The sequence below is a fragment of the Carex rostrata genome, chromosome 9, assembly GCF_964058835.1.
Source record: "Carex rostrata chromosome 9, lpCarRost1.2, whole genome shotgun sequence".
NCBI classification, from domain to species: domain Eukaryota; kingdom Viridiplantae; phylum Streptophyta; class Magnoliopsida; order Poales; family Cyperaceae; genus Carex; species Carex rostrata.
In genome coordinates this window covers 8,910,956-8,933,022 of record NC_135926.1, presented here as the reverse complement: position 1 = coordinate 8,933,022, position 22,067 = coordinate 8,910,956, and the positions used below count along the sequence as shown (strand labels likewise).

Here is a 22,067-nt window from a genome sequence, read left to right as displayed (position 1 = left end):
CTCTTTTGAAATAGTTATTGACATGGACTTGATCCTTTTGTAAGTACATCCTTGGATAAACCAATTTACTTGAAATCAAATCATACTAAATCCCTTAACAAATGTCCACAATATCATATTCATAACCAACAAATAACTTCTGTAGTGTAACAAGGTAAAGGCGCCCTTCAATGAAATGCTTAATGTTTGGCTGAATCTCTAGATTCAATCAAAATATAGTTATGTATTAATTATCTAAGCTGAACAACTGCTGTTTTTTTTTTTTTTTTTTTTTATCATTGAATGCAATCTGAATCAGCAATTTCTGGAAAATGGTTGGGGTCGTATGGGATGTCAGTGCTGCCATGTCGGGCATGTGTACCGATGTCAATATCTTATATCAAGATATTGAAGTATTATACAACAGAAGGTACTATCTTGGCTTTCAATTTTTTTTTAATTAAATTGAAATTATTTGGAGTGGTTTTCTTCACTGAAATATTGAAGCAATACAATGATACAAGTGGGTACTCAAGGCTTGCCTTAACTATGTGCACTTCAAAACAAATCCCCAATATTCTTTAAATAAGAAAAATATGTTTAAACATGTCTACTTCAAATTTCTTTAAAAAAAATTCTTACAGCGAAAAGAACATGATGTTTTCTTTAGGATAAAAATAAAATGAAAGAAAAGTATGCATCAACAGTTATATTGTTCAAACTGAGCAGCTCTCTGTTTACAGATGGGACATACAGCTTGCTCCTCCATCCACTTGCCAATGCAAGAGAAGTGGTACTCATGGCCACACATCAGTTGTCCCTTTACATCAGCGTCAGCATATTGTTCCTGCCAAAATTTTAAATATTTAATTAGATTTATGAGGTATAGTTGCCGTCTAGACTCTCCACATTTTTGACCATTCCAGGTAATTTGAATTGACTTTTATTTTTTATGGAAATACATGGTTCAACCACTTAAGTTGGATTCTTTTCCATGAAACAAACACAGTCAAAAGCTTACCCATCAATTACGGTTCTGGTTGTACCAATTTGCTAACAATGGTATCTAACAGACTGATATATATATATATATATAGAGAGAGAGAGAGAGAGAGAGAGAATCATAATACCAGGCAGATGACGCATCGCTCTTCCTCGTCCTGCTCCCCACAACAGATTACTTCTTTCACAAATTTGGAGAGCTCGGATGTTTTGATCCCTGTGTTGACTTTCCCAATCCTTTCTTCCAATTCAAGCAGTTCCTATAAAAAAACAATATTCAATAATTATTCTTTTAAGTGGTTTATATTTCTTTTTGCTGATTTTTGTTAGTGGATGGGGGCTTGGGTGGGGGAAAGAAAGACCTCATAGCTCAAGCTGTTGATGTCCATATGCATATCGCGGTGCCTGAGAAAAGCTTGTGTAATCTGAGGGTTCTGAAATTTACAGAAGAAAACCATGCTGAAAACAGTTATCCAAGGAACATTGTTTAATGCTAGTGCTTCTCTATTTTTTGTACATATTTTTATTGCTTGCGAGGGGTTAAATTATCTCCAAAAGGTAACAAATCAAGGGGAATGCTGGAGTACTTGTTTAGGTAGTATTGTGTACATTTAAGTTTTATGCTAATTTGAGTATAAGAGTGTTAAATAAACTTTTCTTCAGTACCGGGTGCACGAATAATTTCAAAATCTCCAACATGTGTAAGCATCAATTGCCAGTGCTAAGTATTTTCCCATATATTAAAATCCACAATATTAGCACTAAAACTTCAAAACGAAAGTCAGGACTACTTGTGTTATAATCTAACGATACAAAACTGTAATTTGAAACTTAAATCCTGTTTTAGTTATTGTGTACTTGCATCAATCATCTCCATCCCATTTTCTACTGGTGAAAAATAATGTTATTGATGGGAGAAATAGAAGTACCTGATATTGCAAATGGTTGCTAGTTTGACCGTGAGATGTGCGGTTCTGAGGTTGTTCACTGTGATGTGATACTGCAATTCGAACCAATGAACGGGTGCCAACTAGAGATGCTGCACGTGTAAGAATAGCCCTTCTGTAGTTTGTTCTGGCGATCAAAGATGGACCCGCAGGGATAAGGTTATAGCGGCTCCTGAGTTGTGAGGCCATAGACGGGACCAATGGATTGGAGGCAGGTGGTGGCGCCACAGACTGAACCCCTGGCTGAAAGTCATGAGGCTGCTCCAAGGAAACAACCATCTGTCTCTCCCGCATAGTCCGCATAGTGAATACACGAAAATGTCGGGCCGTAGATCGAGCAAAGGGATTGCGAACCCTAAGATGTCTCTGAGGCTCGTTTACTGGAGACATACTTCGAAGCAAAACAGTACTCCTCTCTTCAGAAGCAGGTATGTTGCTCCTGAGATTTGGGGATGTAGATGGATCCAATGGATTGGAGGAAGGTGGTGGTACCTCTGAGGATAAAGAATTACCTCTTCCATCTGGAGCTGACACAAGGCCCCTACAGTGTGCACACGCATGGGGGGATGTGGATTCAGCCAATGCCTGAAGGCCTTGTGGTATATCTGAGGAGCTAGAAATGATCTCACCAGAAACTGATGTAGTGTTCTGATAATCAGCATGCAGATTTGGGGCCTTAGACTGAACCCCTGGTGGAAAGTTCACATGAGGCTGCTCCAAGGAAACAACCCTTTGTCTGGGTACAACCCTCCTAACATTTCTCTGAGACTCGTCTACTGAAGATGTACTTGGAAGTTCTCGTTTCATGTTAGCTTCAGTTTTGCCCTGATAAAATTTATGGTATTGGTGTTAAATTGATAAAGGAAAAAAAAAATATTGTGTTTTATATTTATTGTTAGATGATATTTCAAATGCATATATTTCTTTGCACCTCTAATTTTTAAATCATCAATAACAGATGTTTTTAATCATCAATAACATTTGTTAGCACCCCTGACATATACGTAGATACCTGGATATCAACCAAACATAAATAATTTAGATCGACCTAAATTGGAATAACCAAGTTAGACCTTATTAACTTTAGTCCACAACCAAACATGACCTGCAAGCTTTAATAAAAAAAAAAAAAAAAAAACCACTCCGAGACAACAAAGTAAAATATATAAATATATATAAGAGAAGTACTCGATTTGAAATCAAAAGCTAAGCTGGCCTCTTTGCTTGGGAGAATTGAGCAGAAATTAGATTGCTTGGGAGAGAGAAAGATACGAGTGATTTGGTATACTCATAGAGAGTATTTATATATATAGAGCGAGACAAGGCGGCTCCCTCAAATATTTCTACCCAAATTTACCATATCTAAATTTAAACCCAACAAATAGTTTGCCGAAACAACTATTTTAAATTTGGCAACATCTGCTTTCCTTATTTGCTATATAGAAGATTAGAAGGCTTTGTTCTGTTTTAACTTTTTTATTTTTATTTTTATTTTTATGCGCTAATATATATGTTGTTGTTACTTTTTTTTTTACTCAAAAAGAAACTATTTTCCATCTAAAAATATATTAATTATTAATAATATGGATGAGAAATTATTATTTTCGCATCATAGTAAATAATGATTTAATATTTACATGTCAAGTTTACATGATGTCCATAATGACATTATCCTTTTGTCAAGTTTACTAATATATCAAATTGCATGACAAATATATTACAGTAAAAAATTAGATCTGCATATTTCGGTTAAAATAATTTAAAGTCAATACTAAAAAAATATTAACTTTTATTATGCATTGTTGTTTCCTAATTCTACCTCTTTTATTTTAGAAATTTTCATAAAAAGAAAACAGGTATACATACATATATAGTTAATTCATATTGCAAGCTATCTTTCTAAAGTAATACTGCGTGACCTTTGGTTGTTTGGTGTAAAACAAGATCTCATTCTAAATTAAGGCCTGTTCGGTAGGAGCAATAGTGCAATACCCATGAAATTTTTTGGAAAAATTAGAATCTCAAGAATATTTTCCATAAAACTTGTTCGGAGGTCAAGTTTAAATTTTTAATTGCAATCTTATATGAATTTTCTTCCTACTTTTTGTCTTGTATTTCGTAGAAAAAAATCATTAACTTAGGCTTCCGTTTTTTTTTTTTCAAATGGTAAAGCTGCCAAAATTTTAATTGAACAAAGTTAACATGCACGTTAACTTTTATGATAAATCAATGAAGACAAAATTTTATACATACTTCATGGGAATTTTTTTTATCATACACGTAACATCAAACATAATTAAACAAAGACAAAATTTTAATTAAAGAAAGCATATTAATTAAACAAAAATAATTAAACTAACATAATGCAACTTAATTTAATAATACAAGAAATTGATAAACAAGCATAATTAAACTAGTAACATTTAATTTGATATGGATTAAGTTAATTTTGAGTTAAGTTCCTTAATGATATACACAAATATATTAATCTGAATTAGTGATCAATATCAACACACTTAATATATATAGTTTGATTTTAGCATTACGTTTATTAAAAAAACAAACAACTTTCCAACAAATTTCTCATTATTTGCCGAACACCTATATTTTAAATATTCCATGAATAAAAGTATTTGGGAATTCACAAATTAATATTTCCATTCCCATATTAAAAATTCTCATTCCTACAAAATTTTAATGTTGCCGAATAGAAGAAACAATTGAAATAGATGGCTAAAGTCGGATGATGTGCCTAGTGAAAATAATTAGACGAATGCATTTTAATTATCGTCAAAGATAATATGAGATGTCAATTAAATCCTCAAAACAATATATCACATATATATATGATGAGAAAAGGTAACGTCCCGGGCTACAGTTACCCAAAAATCTTCGTGTATAAAAGCCTTCCCTTTTTAGCTTAGTTCCGACACACTTTCAACTGCCATAATTTCAACTGCCGTAATTTCAAGCACAATATGTATCTTCACAGGATAATATGTGTATGTTCACAGGATACTATGTGTATGTTCGCAGAAGGTGGTCCCTAACAGCTGTCACGCGTTTTCAACAGTTGTCACACGTTTTTAACAGCTTTCACGCATTTTCATTTAGGACCACGCGGTTTCATCTGTAGAACATCAATTGAACTTGTTTATATGATTGTTTTCATAGTATTACATGATCTAATGAACTTGTTTATAGAATTAATGTAAAAGTCCGGGGATTTTTGGGGAATTGAGGACCGGAGACTGTTAGCTGCTTCCATATATGATAGAGTCCTTGTTCAGGTTTTGAATAAGAACTATTTTAATTTTTAAATGTCATAACTATTTTACGTTAAATTAATGCAATCTATTTTGAAAGGAACTTGTATAAAGCTTAATGCTAATTTAAAAAAAAAAATCATGTGTTATACTTAATTTCTTGAGCCAAATTAACTTAGAAGTGACCTCAGCTTAATTGTATCAAGTAGGACTGATTTATATATATGCCGTGGACAAGTTGGTCCCGATCAATTAAAATTAACATTCTTAAAAAATAAAACGAAGAATAATAAATGAGAAAATAATAAAAATAAATTGCTTAAATATGGTTTAATTCTCCAATTAGGCAGAAAAAAAATAGGAAGACTTATAATAAATTGATTGAAACAAATATACAAATTCAACTTTTTTGAGATGCAATTTTAGGAATAGCAAGAAGAGGGCTAATCCTGGTTAGTATTATTTTATCTTTTGGAGAGGTTTAGTAAGAACAATGTTAACTTGAAGAATAGCTCTAGTTTTTAGCGATTCAAACATAGAATCAGTGTAATAAAATGTGGTCTTCATGCGGTATGCGGAATGTCACTGCATACCGCATATACAGTATGCAGCCGCATATGCGAATTTTTATACGGACTTATATATACGAATTTTAAATTGAAAAATGCTAGAATGCATATCCTGTTCAAAGTAATTTGTTGTTCAAAATTTGGTATGTCAAAAGTAGATTCATGCTGGAATGTGTATCATGTTCAAAGTACGCGGATTTTCCTGTTCATATCGACTATCTCCAAGCACATTCAATATTTGGTATGTTGTTGGCCCATTTATTGTTTAAAGCAGTCTAGATGGAGCCCTTGTATTAATGTGCATTTATGTAGAGAACAATGCAAGCAGCCAATTTAAAGCCTAACTGTGCAACGGCATTTAACAAAGCCCAGCAGCAGTCTACCTCTTCCAGCCGGTTTGTAACTCAATCATTTAGTTCTACAATGTCAAATTATATGTTAGAAAAGCACTGGAGTGCTATAAAAGAAGCAAGAGAGGCGCTGGAAACTTTAACGGATCCGGGTCCGAGACTCATATAATGTGTTCTCGATATTTTGGGATCTGCGGACTCAAATAATGGATCCGGTAATGGGTTTTGAATATTTTTTGAATCCGTTTTTAGCCTAGACTGTATATGCGGTCCGCATAGGCATATTTTATGTGATCTACGACCACATGTACATATGCAGTCCCATATGCACTGCACAAAACTACATTTTATTACACTGCATATAATAGAGAAACAAAAAATACAGTAACTCCGAATGCTAACTTCAAGTGATCCAAACGCACTCGAAAGTAAATTAAATACTGAAATGAGGTCATAGACTTACCGATTTCATTCAAAGAAACCATTATTACAAAGATATGGTATAGTTGATATCTATCTTCATGTCCTTTACATTCATAAAACATAAAGCATTAAACGACTAAGTAAAATCATTTTTATAAAAAATGTCTAAGTAAAACCTAAAGCATGAATCAGTACTTGCTAGAAAATCTAAAAGGTCAAAATAGCTGCAAACTATATTTTATAAAAATGACTAAGTAAAACCTAAAGCATGAACCAGTACTTGTTAGAAAATACTAGTATTATGCCCGTGCGTTGCAACATGACATATTATATGAGAAAAAACATATTTTTTTATAAAAATAGTACCAATAAAAATAATAATTATTCAAAAATTGAGAGATCCCAATAGAAAATTTATTTAATTTTGTATTTTTAATTACTTTGAATCTTGATCGCTGATAATAATTTGATAATGTGATGATTCTGTATTTTTAAGTACCAATGATATCAAATAATAGTTTGATTTGAATCTAATATCAAATATCTTACAACAATTAAATATCGACATACAACATGATATCAAATAACATAAATAAAAAGTGTCATCATGTGTGTGTATATACATTGATATTCTTTTACAAAGTTACAAACTCCATAAATTACAAACTGTAATAAATTAAATAACTGCTACATAAATAAATTGCCTCAAAAATTAAGTGTAAACCAAACCTAATTATGCTATTTATACATTACAAGATTGCTACGGGTAACATTATCATATTCACTTACATCAGCATATGTTGTTGTCATTCTATTTCTAATTATTAAAAATTTACTTATTTTCTAAAGATATAAAACCCAATTAAACCCAAAGTCTAATGCTTTTAGTAAAGGAAAAAAAAAGGATTATTGAGGATTTAATTTTAAGAATTACGTACCAACACTCATCAAGAAGAGAGATAATCCCTCCAGGTTTCTCAAGCACAAATGAAAGTCAAAGATGCCAACAATAATAATCTAATATACAATACTTTTAGCAAAAAATAGAGATACTTGTTTCAAGTCTACTGGATTTTAGGGGGTTCACAGCTTGACCTACACTTGGCGCATCCTTTTTTTTTTTTTCCAATTACAAGAACAAGCAAAAACCAAGCTAACAAAGCATACATGTACTATCTAGTAACATTTAATTTGAGATGGATTAAGTTAATTTTGATTTAAGTTCCTTAATGATATGCACAAATATATTAATCTGAATTAGTGATCATTATCAACACACTTAATATATATAGTTTGATTTTAGCATTACATTTATTAAAAAAACAAACAATTTTCCAATAAATTTCTCATTATTAGTCGAACAACTATATTTTAAATTTTTCATAAGTAAAAGTCTTTGAGAATTCACAAATTAATATTTTCATTCCCATATTAAAAATTCTCATTCCTACAAAATTTCAATGTTGCCAAACAGAAGAAAACAATTGAAATAGATGGCTCAAATCGGATGCTCTGCCTAGTGAAAATAATTAGATAAATTCATTTTAATTATCGTCAAAGATAATATGAGATGCCAATTAAATCCTCAAACTATATATCACATATATATGATAGAGTCCTTGTTCGGGTTTTGAATAAGAACTATTTTAATTTTTAAATGCCATAACTATTTTACGTTAAATTAATGCAATCTATTTTGAAAGGAACTTGTATAATGCTTAATGCAAATTAAAAAAAAAAACACATCATGCATGTGTTATACTTAATTTCTTGAGCCAAATTAACTTAGAATTGACCTTAGCTTAATTGTATCAAGTAGGACCGATTTATATATATGCCGTGGACAAGTTGGTCCCGATCAATTAAATTTATCATTAATTCTTAAAAAATAAAATGAAGAATATTAAATGAGAAAAATAATAAAAATAAATTGCTTAAATATGGTTTAATTCTCCAATTAGGCAGAAAAAAAAAGGAAGACTTATAATTAATTGATTGAAATAAATATACAAATTCAACTTTATTGAGATGCAATTTTAGGAATAGCAAGAAGAGGGCTAATTCATGGTTAGTGTTATTTTATCTTTTGGAGGGGTTTAGTAAGAACAACGCTAACATGAAGAATAGCTCTATTTTTTAGCGATTCAAACATAGAATTAGTGTAATAAAAAGTGGTTTCCATGCGGTATGCGGAATGCCACTACATACCGCATATAAAGTATACAGCCGCATATACGGATTTTTATGCAGACTTATATATATAAATTATAAATTGAAAAAAAATGCTAGAATGCGTATCTTGTTCAAAGTTTGTTATTCAAAATTTGGTATGTCGAAAGCAGATTCATGCTAGAATGTGTATCATGTTCAAAGTACACGGATTTTCCTCTTCAGAACGACTATCTCCAAGCACATTCAACATTTGGTATGTTGTGTTTGCTTTGACATGCTCTTCTAAGAGAGCTTTCTGCCTCGTAAGTTCCGCTTCAGAAGCGAAAAAGAAAAAGAAGAAGAAGAAGAAAGCTAGGGTTAAGTCTGCCGTTTTGAGAGTCAGAGGCGCCACTCTCCGCTCCGCCCCACTGCCCCTCGCTCCGCCTCCACCCCGCTATCCCTCACCCCGTCCACTTACTGAGGAGATTCTCTTTTCGCGTCGAGCTAACGAGGTCCTTCTTTCGAGCCAAGCCGACAAGCTGACAAGATTCTCCTTTCGAGGCGACGCCTCATCAACTACTGCCACCTCGTTTTCATTGAGCCGACGCTTCCACTTTGGATCTAGTCACGGCTCATTTACTCCGCCTTGTTTTACTCCGTTGCCCTCGTCACGATCCGTCGGCGGCGATATGGATTTCTCGTCTCCGCTTCCTCCGACCTCGGATTGTGCTGAAGACCACATTTCCCTGCTTCGTGACTGTACTTGGTAGCATCGATCTCCTTCTTGTCTCTTCTCTTTATCTATTATAACTATATATATGTTAATAAGGTACATGATTTATGGTTGATGCCGATGATGAGATTTCAAAGAGTTGTCTTCTTCCTCCTCTCTTTCCTCTTCTTCTTTCCTTCTTCTTTCTCCTCTCTGAGTGGTGACTGTCCCGGTCCGGTTTGATTCAGCGCCTTTTTCAGTTGAGTGGTGACTGTCTCGGTCTGGTTTGATTCAGTGCCCTCTCCTTCTTCCTCTCTGAGTGGTGACTGTCCTGGTCCAATTTGATTCAGTGCCTCTCGGCTGTGCATTCCTCTGGGCGGCGTCGATTTTGGAAAGAAGAATACGTTTCGTCCTTAAGGAAGGGTTACATATCACATGCAACTCAAAAATTACTGCTGTGTCTACATTCCCAGAGAAGAAAATCGGAAGGCCCACTTATTTGCTAATTGGGCACGAATAGACCAATTCGCATTCTCTGGCTTCACGTATTTGTTATTTTCTGACATAACAAATTAGATAATTTTACAAGTAGCTCAATGTATAGTTTTCATGCTTTTTAATTTAAACAACAAACCTATGTAATAGCTACCTTGTAAATCGTTAGATCAATACAATCGCCTACGGGATTTCAAAAAAAAAAAAAAAACATTTGGTATGTTGTTGGCCCATTTATTGTTTAAAGCAGTCCATATGGAGCCCATGTATTAATGTGCATTTATGTAGAGAACAATCAAACAACCCATTTAAAGTCTAATTGTGCAACGACATTTAACAAAACCTAGCAGTAGTCTAGCTCCTCCAGCCGGTTTGTAACTCAATTATTTAATTAGTTCCACAATTTCAAATTATATGTTAGAAAAGCACTGGAGTGCTATAAAAGAAGCAAGGGAGGTGCTGGAAATACGGACACGGGTCCGAGACTCATATAATGTGTTCTCGATATTTTGGGATATGCGGACTCAAATAATGGATCCGGTAATGGATTTTGAATATTTTTGAACCCGGTTTTAGCCTAGATCGCATATGCGGTTCGCATAGGCATATTTTATGTAATCTACTGCCACACATATGCGGCCGCATGTGCGCTGCATAAAACTGCAACACTGCATAGAATAGAGAAACAAAAAATACACTAACTCCGAATGCTAACTTCAAGTGATCCAAACATACTCGAAAATAAATTAAATATTGAATTGAGGTCATAGAGTTACCAATTTTATTCAAAGAAACCACTATTACAAAGATATGGTGCCAACCATTTGATATCTATCTTCATGTCCTTTACATTCATAAAGCATAAAGCATTAAACGACTAAGTAAAATCAATTTTATAAAAATGACTAAGTAAAACCTAAAACATGAACCAGTACTTGCTAGAAAACCTAAAATGTATCACTAAATCCATACCATAATACATCAAAACAGCTGCAAACCACATAACAAAGATCGACACAAAAACTGATTTTATACCAAAGTAAAATACTATTAAGGGTATATTTGGTTGAAAGACAAGAATAGTTATTGTTTATTTTATTAGAATAATCAAATATCAAAATTCTTAGGAATAATTTATTCTAATAAGACAAAATATTTGAATTCACTATTATAGCTATTCTAAATCAACCAAACACTGAATAGCCTAACCCCAATAGATTAGTCTATTCTTCATCTTAAGCTTATAGGTCGTTTCCAAAATATTTGATCCATAGCCTCCCTCTCCTGCTCTCCATCCACTGTGTCTAAAAGGGATACCAATTCCTTTGTATCAAAGGAAGAATTAGTGTTAGCTTAAAGAACATATTTTCCCCTCTATTCTTGCACTAAAAAGTAACTAATGAAATTATTTTTGTTGCTAAGGACTGAATAGGGATTATTGTTGTATTTCTAAATAATGACTAGTTCTGTTATAACCATACAACCCATAGTGTAAGGTAAAACGAAGGTAATAACCATACAAGCCGAAATTTTTAAAAATACCTTTGTCAAAAATAATAAATCAAAAGACCATCAATTTCTCAAAATTCCAAATTTAGCACGTCCGTCATTTTAAATGGCGGACCATTCTTGGTTGTCTGCAACTTCAAATGGCGGACATTTAAAATTTTGGAATTCTAAAGTTCCGGTTGTTTAAGTAGATTTTTTTTTCAAAAATAGATGGAGAAACTTATAATTTGAATATATTAGAAGGAACATCAAATAAAATATGTAAAATATCTTATAATTTAGTTGGAATAGTAGTACAAAATACTTTTTAGGTAGAATTTTTTCCGGCTGTACAAAAAATAAATCTATTTATCCTGGTTCAAAAGTCACTTTTGAAAAAAATAAAGAAATTATCGTAGTCCTTCTAGTACATTCAAATTCTAAGGTACTTCATCTATTTTTAAAAATTAACAAAAGAAATTTTTAAAAATAGATGAAGTATCTTAAAATTTGAATGTACTAGAAGGGCCATGATAATTTATGGGTTAATTTTTTTGTATACCCTTACAGACTCTTCTAATTTCTTATTTATCCCTATACACTTCAATTTATCTAATTTATCCCTTAACTCTCAAAACTCTTTCTTTTTTGAGGAGGGTTCAAATGCACCCAAATGCACCCTATCTTTTTTCTCCTTTTTCAAAGTCCGAATAGTCAATCCGAACCGTTAGATGCGATCTATATATTAAGATGTGCTTGGAGACCAAATTTTATATTTTTTGAATTTTTTTTACTATTTATTAAGCCACTTTGAAAAATCGCTGATCCAATGGTCCAGAAAATGTAAAATCAACGATTTTCAAAGTGGCTTAATAAATAATAAAAAAATTCCCAAAAATATAAAATTTGGTCTCCAAGCACATCTTAATATATAGATCGCATCTAACGGTTCGGATTGACTATTCATACTTTGAAAACGGAGAAAAAAGATTTGAAAGATAGGGTCACTAGTGGAAAATATAGAATCAGGATCGGTTATATACGCATATTAGTATCGGAATATAATCGATCCTGATAAAGGAGATACTGATACTATCAGGATCGGTTTTTTATTTTTTAACCAACCGATCTTAATAGGCACTTATCTGGATCGGTTATATCTGAGAACCGATCCTAATAGTTTTTACCCCATTTTTTAATACCCAAAAAAAAATTAGTATTGTTTTTAATTAAAACCGATCGGTTCTCTCTAAACAACCGATCCTAATTCTAAAAAAAAAACAACTTTTAGGATCGGTTATTTTTAACAACCGATCCTAAAAGTTTTTTTTTTTTTAGAATTATGATTTGAAAAAAAAATATTTAGGATCGGTTTTTTTTTTTTTTAGAATTAGGATCGGTTGTTTAGAGAGAACCGATTCTGATAGTATCAGAATCGGTTCTAAGCTAATAACCGATCCTAATATATGATAATTAGGATCAGTTCTTAGCTTAGAACCGATCCTAAAAGTGCATAAATTAGGAACGGTTGACCAAAAAATCCGTTTTTAGAATCGGTTTTATTAATAAAACCGATCCAGATAGGTATTAGTATTGGTTGGTTCCTATAACCGATCCAGATAGGCCGATCCTGATTTCAGTTTTTCCACTAGTTGCATTTGGGTGCACAAAAATTTGAATGCATTTGAACCCTCCTCTTCTTTTTTATCCATTACATAATAACTATAGAATTAACTATAGTTAAATCTCTTATTATAATAACAAAAGACAAAAATGCCCTTTTCTTTCATTTTCTAATCTCTTCGTACCAGAAAGGAAAACGAGGAACGAGAGGAAGCATCTGTCGGCCACAGTCTCTTTCACTCTACAGAGTAGATAGCTTTTGTACGTATACAGAAGTTGAGATATAGCTTATCTTTTCGAGTAGTTGGTTCGGGTGAACCGTTTTCATAATTAGTAGGCGATTGGGGACAATTGTTAAGAAACATGCTCTCTAAGACTTTGCAAAAATGTATGAAATAATGCAACAAGGCACCTGTTTTGTTACTCCCGTTCTCTTATATATGCATGCAATTGGTGAACCCATTTGTCAGATATCTACTTTTCTAATTGGATTGGCCTAGATTAATGGTAACAAAAAATATCAAGGTCACAATTTTTGTTAAACTCTCTGTTTCTGGACCCAATATGAATATTTTCGTAAGAAATTACATGCTTGATGGCACACTAAATAGATTCACTACTATGATCATACTATTGCATTAGTTGACCAATTACTTTAAAGAAAATTCTTAATTGGAGTTGTATGTTGATCACTAAAAGAACGATAAAAAAAGTACAATTCACTAAAGCAAGGAAAATCAATAGAGATAACAGAGAAGAAGATAGAACCAGTGCATGAGAAAAGACTTGGATTGTGGATATTAAGTAGGGGTGTCAATGACACCCGTTTACCTGTTTACCCTACCCGTATCGTATTCGATAAGACGGGTATGGGTAAGGTTTTTTTTCGTTAGTTTATTGGGTATGGGTAAAGATTTTTTTTCGTTAGATAAACGGGTATGGGTACGGGTAAAGGTTATTTCGTATCCGTTGGGTAATGGGTAATTATATGAAATATATTATATATAAATATATCAATATTATATCCAATTTATTTATTTTTCTTCTTTTCATATTGTTGTATGCCTGTATCAACGCTAGAGACATATATATCAATGAATTCATTTCCTTGTTTTCTTCTTTATTCATCGTTATTGTTTTTTTCTCAATTCTACAAATGGAAATATTTCATGTTTCAAAGAAAATATATCCTCACCTTATTTTCTGGCAATAATGTATTGTTTGATCTAAATAAGTAATCCATTAATGTCAGCTCAGGTGTTAGCGTCTGAATTTTGCATTACATGTCAGCTTTCTCAAGGTTATACTATGAATATATATATTTAATAATTGAATGAGATGGAATGAAATGTTAGAAGAAAGAATGTAACAAATGACAAAATTGACCATATGCTGTCCGAACCATTATATTGGTATTTTCGTTATTCGCCCACTACCGTTTCGTTACCCGTTAATCATAACGGGTATGGGTAGGGTAGGGTAAGACAAATTCTTAACGGGTATGGGTAGGGTATGGGTAAGGTCAATTCTTAGTGGGTATGGGTATGAAAATGGTTCCACCCTCCCCGTATCGTACCCATTGACACCCCTAATATTAAGGAAGAAGATGGAACCAGTGCGTGAGAAAAGACTTGGATTGTGGATATTAAAGATCTTCCATCACATGTATTGATCTCCAATTGTGCTTAATAGGGTTTGCTGTTGAATTAATTATTTGCGCAACATTGAGCCTCCAATAAGACTTAATTAGTTCAAGAAAAAATTTCAAATTTTATAAAGACATGAAGCCATGAACTATATAGTATATACATTACGGAAAACATTGAACGAACCAAAGTTTTATAATGTAGAGGCTCCAAGCCTAATTAAGCAGATCACAGAACATTCATAGCAACCAAAATCATGTCCAATTTCAACACTTACCAAAACTGAAAATAAAAATCAAGTCATTTAATTAATACAGAAAAGAAATCCTAATTTGATTGGTTAGATCTCTCTACACGTGCTGCCATCTCAGCGCCTAATCAGTGTTTCTTCCCTGATTTGTGCAACAGATTCTTCAACATCCCACCCGTCCATTTTCTCCAGTTCATGCGCATTGTCTCCGGTCCTGTACTGATGGGCAGGGTCCGCGCTGTAGCATCTCTCTTGGTTAGCACTTTCAGTCAGATGCTTAGATGAAGGTCTCACCTGCAAATATCGATGTTTAGATGAAGGTCATAATTTGAAGACATACATAAGTTGCTATTTGCTTCCTCTTAGGTGGTTTTTGTTGCATGGTACATTACATGGAAAGGGCAAGGACATGATGGGAAATAAATAAATTGGACACTATATAATTGTGAATAATTAACTCTACGGTTAAATAGAAAAAGAAAATTGGAGTTGAAGAATATATTAGATATAACAAAGAGTAAAAGGGTAAATAGAAAACTGAATAAGTTTTGAAGGGTAAATAGAAAATTAATTCTAATTTATTTATTTATCTAGAAGTAACTTTTGAAATGGTATCAATAACTGAGATCCAAAACATTTTTAATTTTTTCTAGTAACACATCAAGAAATAGTTTAATTTTTTTTATAGCCGTCAAAAATCTTACTTGAAAAATATTCCATAGTACTTCTAGTTCATTTAAATAATAAGATATTTTATCTATTTTTGTTTGATGTTTTTTCTAATATATTCAAATTATAAGTTTCTCCATCTATTTTCAAAAATTAACAAAAAAATCTATTTAATCAGCTGAAAACATTAGAATTCCAAAATTTTAACTATCCGCCATTTCAAATGACAGACCACTTTTGGTGTCCACTATTTGAGGTTGCAGACATCCAAATAGTGTTCGTCAGTTAAAACTACGAACATATTAATTATAAAATTTCTAGTATTAAGTGTTTTTATTTTTTTAACAGAGGTATTTTAAAAAAATTCGGCCATACAAAATACAACCCATAGTGCAAGCCTGCAAGATAATAATCATCCATAGTGTAAGTTCTCGTTATTATTCCATTTATCCGGAACTGTAATTAAAAAGACTGCATTAGTAGTCAAAGCGGATCTGAAGGTGGATTCACATCTATATGTTTCACTACAGGGGCGGACTCAGGATTTCTATCAAAAAGGAGAAAAAATTTATCGAATTGAGTTTAAATAGTTTATTAGATTTAAACTCATTAACTAACGTTTAGGTACTCGATAAAAAAATAATGCTTTGACTTATATTTTTTTAATGCTCTGACTTATAATTTATGATGTTTTAACTCATACTTTTAATTACTAATCATAATTCAAAAAATTTATTTTAATTTTAACTTGAAATACGCTGCCCCTGAGGGCCCTGACTACTCTGAGTCTGCCCCTGCTACACCAGATGATAAACCGGTTTCTAAACCAGGTCTATCCGATATTCTTCCCGAAGGGTATTGAGTATCGATCCACATTCCACTCCGCAACACACAACCGCGTTCTATATTCCTATCCTATGCGCCAAAAACTAACCCTAACCCTAACCAACGATCTCCGCTGTGAGCCCATCGATGGCGAATTTCTCAATAATCGGGCGCCACGCGCTGCTCTTCGACGACGACGCCGGCGCGAACTTCGTGAACTCCGCCACGGCACTCGTTCCCTGGGGCGCTGATCCATCTCTCCTCATAGACCGCCATGACGTGCGCCACCTTCTCGACCGAGTGCCTCTAAGACCTAAGCCTGGTTATATATATAAGTCCGAGGAAGAGGTGGCCGAGGAGCTGGTCGTTGATCAGGAACGGTTCCTCGATCTGCCATCAGAGGATAAATTGGGTCCTAACGGTATGCTCTCTGTCTCTCTCCCTCCCTCCCTCCCTCTTCCACCCTGTAGATTTAATGGGGCTTCGCATCATGATAATTGGTGCATTGGGTGTTGCGGTCTTGAGGGGTAATTAGGCAAAAGGGGCCTCTTGTTGGCCTTCTAATTGTAAATTGGAAAAAAGAAAATTAAAAAGTAAGGAAAGATATTTAATTTCATTTTAAATGATATTTTCTTTAGTTGAATGCTTCGTTTTACACTGTTGGTTGAAGAGCTATAGAGTTTCAGAGAGACTAATGAAATTAACTAAATTTCCACTGTGATTGGCTGATCAAAATATCTTCATCTTTAATCCTGGCACCCAATGTTCCTGTATTCTCAATTTTAAAAGTATGCAGGGCTGGCACTGTATAATGGTGAGCATCTATCGCGGGTTCAAGTAAGACTTTCTGTATGCTTTTTTGCAATTTTTGCACTTGCATAAATTATTTTGATGTTATTTCTCTTTTAAACTTGCAGTATCTGTGTTTATTGAGAACTGACAAATCAACTTTTGCCCTCTTTTATTTTCAGAAACAGAGGAGACAAGTAAATCTCAAGGTGCTTATGCAGCTGTTTCCTTTTCATATGGAAGTACTGAGGAGGATACTAAGCCTGGTTCTGAACTCAAGCCGGAGGGGTCCAGTTCGTGCTATCGTCCACCATTTCCATTGCCTGATAGTTTATTAAACAACCTAGTAAGTGGCAGAAAGCATGATGAAAAACTGAATTTTCATAGTTTCCTTTGCCTTGTGACTTATTCTTTTTTCAGCCTACTCTCTAGATTTCATTGCTTGGTGCTGAGATGAAGTGTTACAACATTGTCTGAAGTTTCTCTCATGTAAGCTAAGTATTCGCAGGTGGGATTAAAATAAAGGTCTCTAAAATAACCAGACTGAAGGAAAGGTATCTAGCAGACTGTTATTGTGTGTTCTGTGCTACTAGTCTGGTGCAGTAGAATAGTTTAATAAGAGAGGAGATATGAAATGTCTAAAACTGAAGGAGTTATAAGAACACCTTGTCTAGTATACCAAACATATACAATTTAATCAAACTAGTTTGTATTCTCCAGAACTGTTCCAGTTGTATACATGTCATTTGGTACTTGCAATTACCAGCTTTTATCAACTTAGTACCTGTAATTGGAACAATTTCTTAAGTAATACTAAGAAAATGACCTTCATTCAACCTAATTACAAATTGTCAAATCTTTAGTGTATGTAAAATTTGGCACATTTATTGTCTCGGGTATGTACTAACTTGAATACCAACATTAACATTATTTCTTTTTTTACCTCAATTATTTTTCTCAGCCTCCTTCAGAGAAGATGCACCAAATTATTGCTCGCAGTGCTAAGTTTGTCAGTGAGCACGGTGGCCAATCAGAAATTGTTCTTCGAGTCAAACAAGGAAACAATCCAACTTTTGGTTTCTTATTGCCGGATCACCACCTCCACCCGTACTTTCGATACCTAGTTGAAAATTCTAACTTGCTAAAAACAGAAGCTAATTCTGACAAAGGTGCTTTATCGTTGCTTGGATCTGTTTACGGGTCTGCTGAAGACGAAGATGAGGCCATCACCCCTCTGTCTAACGCTCATCCCACCCCTAAGGGCATGGAAATCGAGAAAAAGGCCCCCAAGCAAGATGAAAAAGAACCCTTACTGACTGGAGAGAAACCTGCTCTGGCCAAGAAAAACCCTAGTATAGCTAAAATAAACCCCAGTATAGCTAAAGTTAAAGTGAAAGAAGGTACTGAGAATGTGGGACCTGCTAAGTCACAGGTGGTTATGATGGAGCCTTCCTCTGTAATGAAGATTGCAATGGAGAAGATTGCAGAGTTTATTCACAGAAATGGACGGGAACTTGAAGCAGTACTGATAAACCAGGATAGATCAACTAATAATTTCCCCTTTTTGGTGCCAACAAATGCTTACCATCCATATTATCTAAAGATTCTAGAAGATTCCAAAGAGGTATGATATTATGAACCTTTCATGTACTAGTATTTTTGGTATTGACGGTTTCTAATTGTGTTGAGTAATATTACTAAGCACCTTAAGGTTCTTCTGAGGTATCTTATGCTCGTAGGTGCATCCGGTTTTCTGGTTCTTTTTTTTTATTTCCAGCTCTTGTTTCCTGAATGAAAAGTTCAGCCACCTATAGTACTTTATTTTTCTGTTTTGGGTTCTCATCTTGAGAAGAACTATGTGCAAATGATGGTTTACACTTGATCTCTGAAATCAACAGGTAAGTAATGTTGACAATTTAGTTGCTGATGCACATTTCTTTAGTAGATATTTCGTTTGTTTTTTTGGAACTTTGTCGAAATGCAAGCAAAATGTAAATTTGTAATATCCATTTCAATATTTTCATTGTGTAATATCTTTGGAATTTTTTAGAAGTGTCATTGCTTCCTTTAGCTAATTGTCTCTTTTAGAGAAATTGTATCTGAAGGTTCTTGTTATCTTTGTCTTTTGCAACCTGATTCTTTGTTCCAAGGATTTGTTTGATTCTCAAGTTATTTAAAATTTCCTTTCGAGGTGTTTCAAAGCAAGACAACTACATTCCTGAAAAAAATAAGTTTCAGACTATTCTTTCTGATATCTTATTTCTTGATTGTATCAATCCTACCTCACCTTTTGTTGAAATTAGTTGTAGTTCTGCACTTTACCTTGTTAATTGGCTAATAGTTTTTGTTACGGGGGTTTTCATAAAGGCACATTGAATTAATATCCCCAGATCATAAACCTTATCATAATTTTGTTTCTCATATATATATCTATATAGTTTCAGACTATTCTTTCTGATATCTGATTTCTTGATTGTATCAATCCTACCTCACCTTTTGTTGAAATTAGCTGTAGTTCTGCACTTTGCTTTGTTAATTGGCTAATAGTTTTTGTTACAGGGGTTTTCATAGAGGCACCTTATCAAAATTTTATTTCTCATATATATCTATATAGTAATACTACATCACTATGTTAGAATTGGTTGGAAGGTACCAGCTGCAACTTTGTTAAGTATTTTCATATTGCAAGGAGGAGAATACATGATTTAATTATTTCTCATAATTATATGCAGCGTAAGAAGAGCCCAGAGAAAAGGGCACGCGAACCCACACCATCCAGTCAAACCGCCTCTCGTGAACCTTCTGAGGAACCGCAGGTACCTGAAAAATTCAAAATGGAATTTGGCAAAACCAAAAAACCTGAAAAAACTGAGGCCACCAATCAGAACTTGAGGGCTGGTTTGACCACGCAAGAGGCAGCAGCAATAGTTCGTGCTGCGACTCGTGGCGTGAGCCCTTCTTTTCGGCCCGAAATGTCCAAATCAGATCTGGGCCAGGATAAGTCAGGTCCTGGTCCAACTAAACCCGGTGGCATTGATGAGGACTGGATTGCCAAGACAATTGCTAAAACTGCAGCCTTGGTCTCATCAGAAGCTGCTTCTGTCTCTAAAGAAGAAAAGATCAAAGCTGAAAGGTTGAAAAGAGCGAAAATGTTTGCTTCTATGATTAAGACTGGCGGTGCCAGCGGTGGTGGGCCCCCATTTCCACAGTTGCTTAATAAGGTAGAATCTAGTAAAGTTGAAGATGATAAGGGTTCAAGAAGTAATGAGGATGATGATGGAGAGAGTAGTAAGAGGGAGAAACTAGAGAAGGGACGAAGTGAGAGGGAAAAAAGACATCGTGAGAAGAACTACAGGAAGCATGGTGATCTTTTGGAGGAGAGCGAAAGAAGTGAGAAGAGGAGCAGCAAGTATTCTGATGAAGAAACCTGTGAAGAGAGCCCTGGTCATGACAAGAAGCGTCTTAATCATAGACATCATCGTGAGCAACGTAAAAGGCATCACAGTTCATCAGATGAAGAGAGAGAGAGAACTGAGAGGAAGAGAGAGAGACATTCTTACAACAATAAAGGGCATGGCAGAAAAAGAGAGAGGAGCCGCCATGGGAAGAGTTACAGTTCGTCAGATAGCGAAGAAGAGGATAGGCAATACAGACAGTCTCATAGGGATGATGAGCGAAGGCATGGCAGAAAAAGAGAGAGGAGCCGCCATAGGAAGAGTTACAGTTCGTCAGATAGCGAAGAAGAGGATAGGCGATACAGACAGTCTCATAGGGATGAGCGAAGAAGATCATCTAGTAAAAGATCGAAGGATGAGAGAGAGAGGAGTTTGTCTAATGTAGGGGAAAAACGTGAAGATTCAGCAGATGTACCTGATGAATTGAGGGCCAAGATCAGAGCCATGCTTATGGAAACCCTTTAAATCTGTTGTAGAAGTATCAATGATTTTTTTCATGTAAAATATTTTTGTGATTCGGATACAATATCACAGACGTGTCAAAGTTGCCATCCTTGTAGTGAATTTGAATTATGGTAGTGCCTTTGTTGGGGTACTTGTCATTGCCCTTTGTTCATATTTTATATTGCATCCCGTATTACGTGAATCAATAGGGAATGTAAGCGAATCAAAGTCAATCTGATCCATAACATATATAGTTGGTTGAGGTATTTATTATTTTCATGTGAGAAGTGTTAGGTTTGAAATTTAGGGGTTATCACTCTAGTGATTTGAGATTTTTAATTCGTATTTCATCTTGATGTGTTTCTAAGTTGCATTGCTTCTAATTTGATATGTAAAAAGAAAATCAGTTGACTCAGCGGAGAACTTGGTGTTCTTAAGCTCACCAAAGTGATTGTGGGCTTAAAAACTTATTATATTAGTTTCAAACAATAAATATTAACTTAAAAATCTGACTTGAATGCATTACTCTTAGTTTTGCTTTTTTTTCTTGGAACTTTTGTAAAGAGTTTTCAATTGTTATAGTGCAAGTACTAATACAGTTATATACACTAAGTACGAAACGATGTCCAACTGATTTTGTCTTGTGAAATATCGCGACGGGCCTTCCACCCAAAAAAGAAAAGTTCCATCTTTCATTTTCACAAGCAGCATCGGTGAGTACGAACTTGTGGATGCATGACAGCATTCTTTAGCAATTTTCAACTATTTTTTTTCAATCTCAAACTTGCCAAGCTTTAGGAAATATGAAAATATATAGGCAAACTGGAAATATATTCAAATCCAACCAAAGTGAGCCACTACTCGCGAACTTAACTTTCATTTAACATAAAAGAATTGAGAGTTTTAGAAAATCGCACAATCAGTTATTAACCTACGATAAAATCACTCTAGAATTATTATTATTATTTTTTTTGCAAAAGTGAA

General features: G+C 34.0%; 2 protein-coding genes and 1 non-coding gene across 4 annotated transcripts; 2 read left to right on the top strand and 1 right to left on the bottom strand.

The window, feature by feature from the left end:
* Positions 1-277: 277 nt before the first annotated feature.
* LOC144559849 (putative E3 ubiquitin-protein ligase HIP1) lies at positions 278-2,142 on the bottom strand. Of its 2 annotated transcripts, XM_078309000.1 has the most exons (4): positions 1,911-2,142; positions 1,344-1,415; positions 1,110-1,241; positions 278-826 (listed from the first exon to the last, which is right to left on the bottom strand). In XM_078309000.1, the coding sequence occupies exons 1-4, from the start codon at positions 2,115-2,117 to the stop codon at positions 680-682; spliced, it is 558 nt and encodes a 185-aa protein (XP_078165126.1). In that variant the 5' UTR covers positions 2,118-2,142; the 3' UTR covers positions 278-679. The 2 variants fall into 2 exon arrangements, with proteins under 2 accessions (XP_078165126.1, XP_078165127.1); XM_078309001.1 differs by lacking the exon at positions 1,344-1,415 and having other exon boundaries at positions 279-826.
* Positions 2,143-16,463: 14,321 nt separating this feature from the next.
* On the top strand, positions 16,464-21,217 carry LOC144559988 (SWAP (Suppressor-of-White-APricot)/surp domain-containing protein). Its single transcript, XM_078309155.1, has 5 exons — positions 16,464-16,816; positions 17,367-17,530; positions 18,146-18,808; positions 19,917-20,755; positions 20,864-21,217. The coding sequence occupies exons 1-5, from the start codon at positions 16,543-16,545 to the stop codon at positions 21,102-21,104; spliced, it is 2,181 nt and encodes a 726-aa protein (XP_078165281.1). The 5' UTR covers positions 16,464-16,542; the 3' UTR covers positions 21,105-21,217.
* On the top strand, positions 19,054-19,115 carry LOC144560042 (small nucleolar RNA snoR101). The gene has a single exon (XR_013513307.1). It is a non-coding gene; the product is annotated as a small nucleolar RNA snoR101 (small nucleolar RNA).
* Positions 21,218-22,067: the final 850 nt, after the last annotated feature.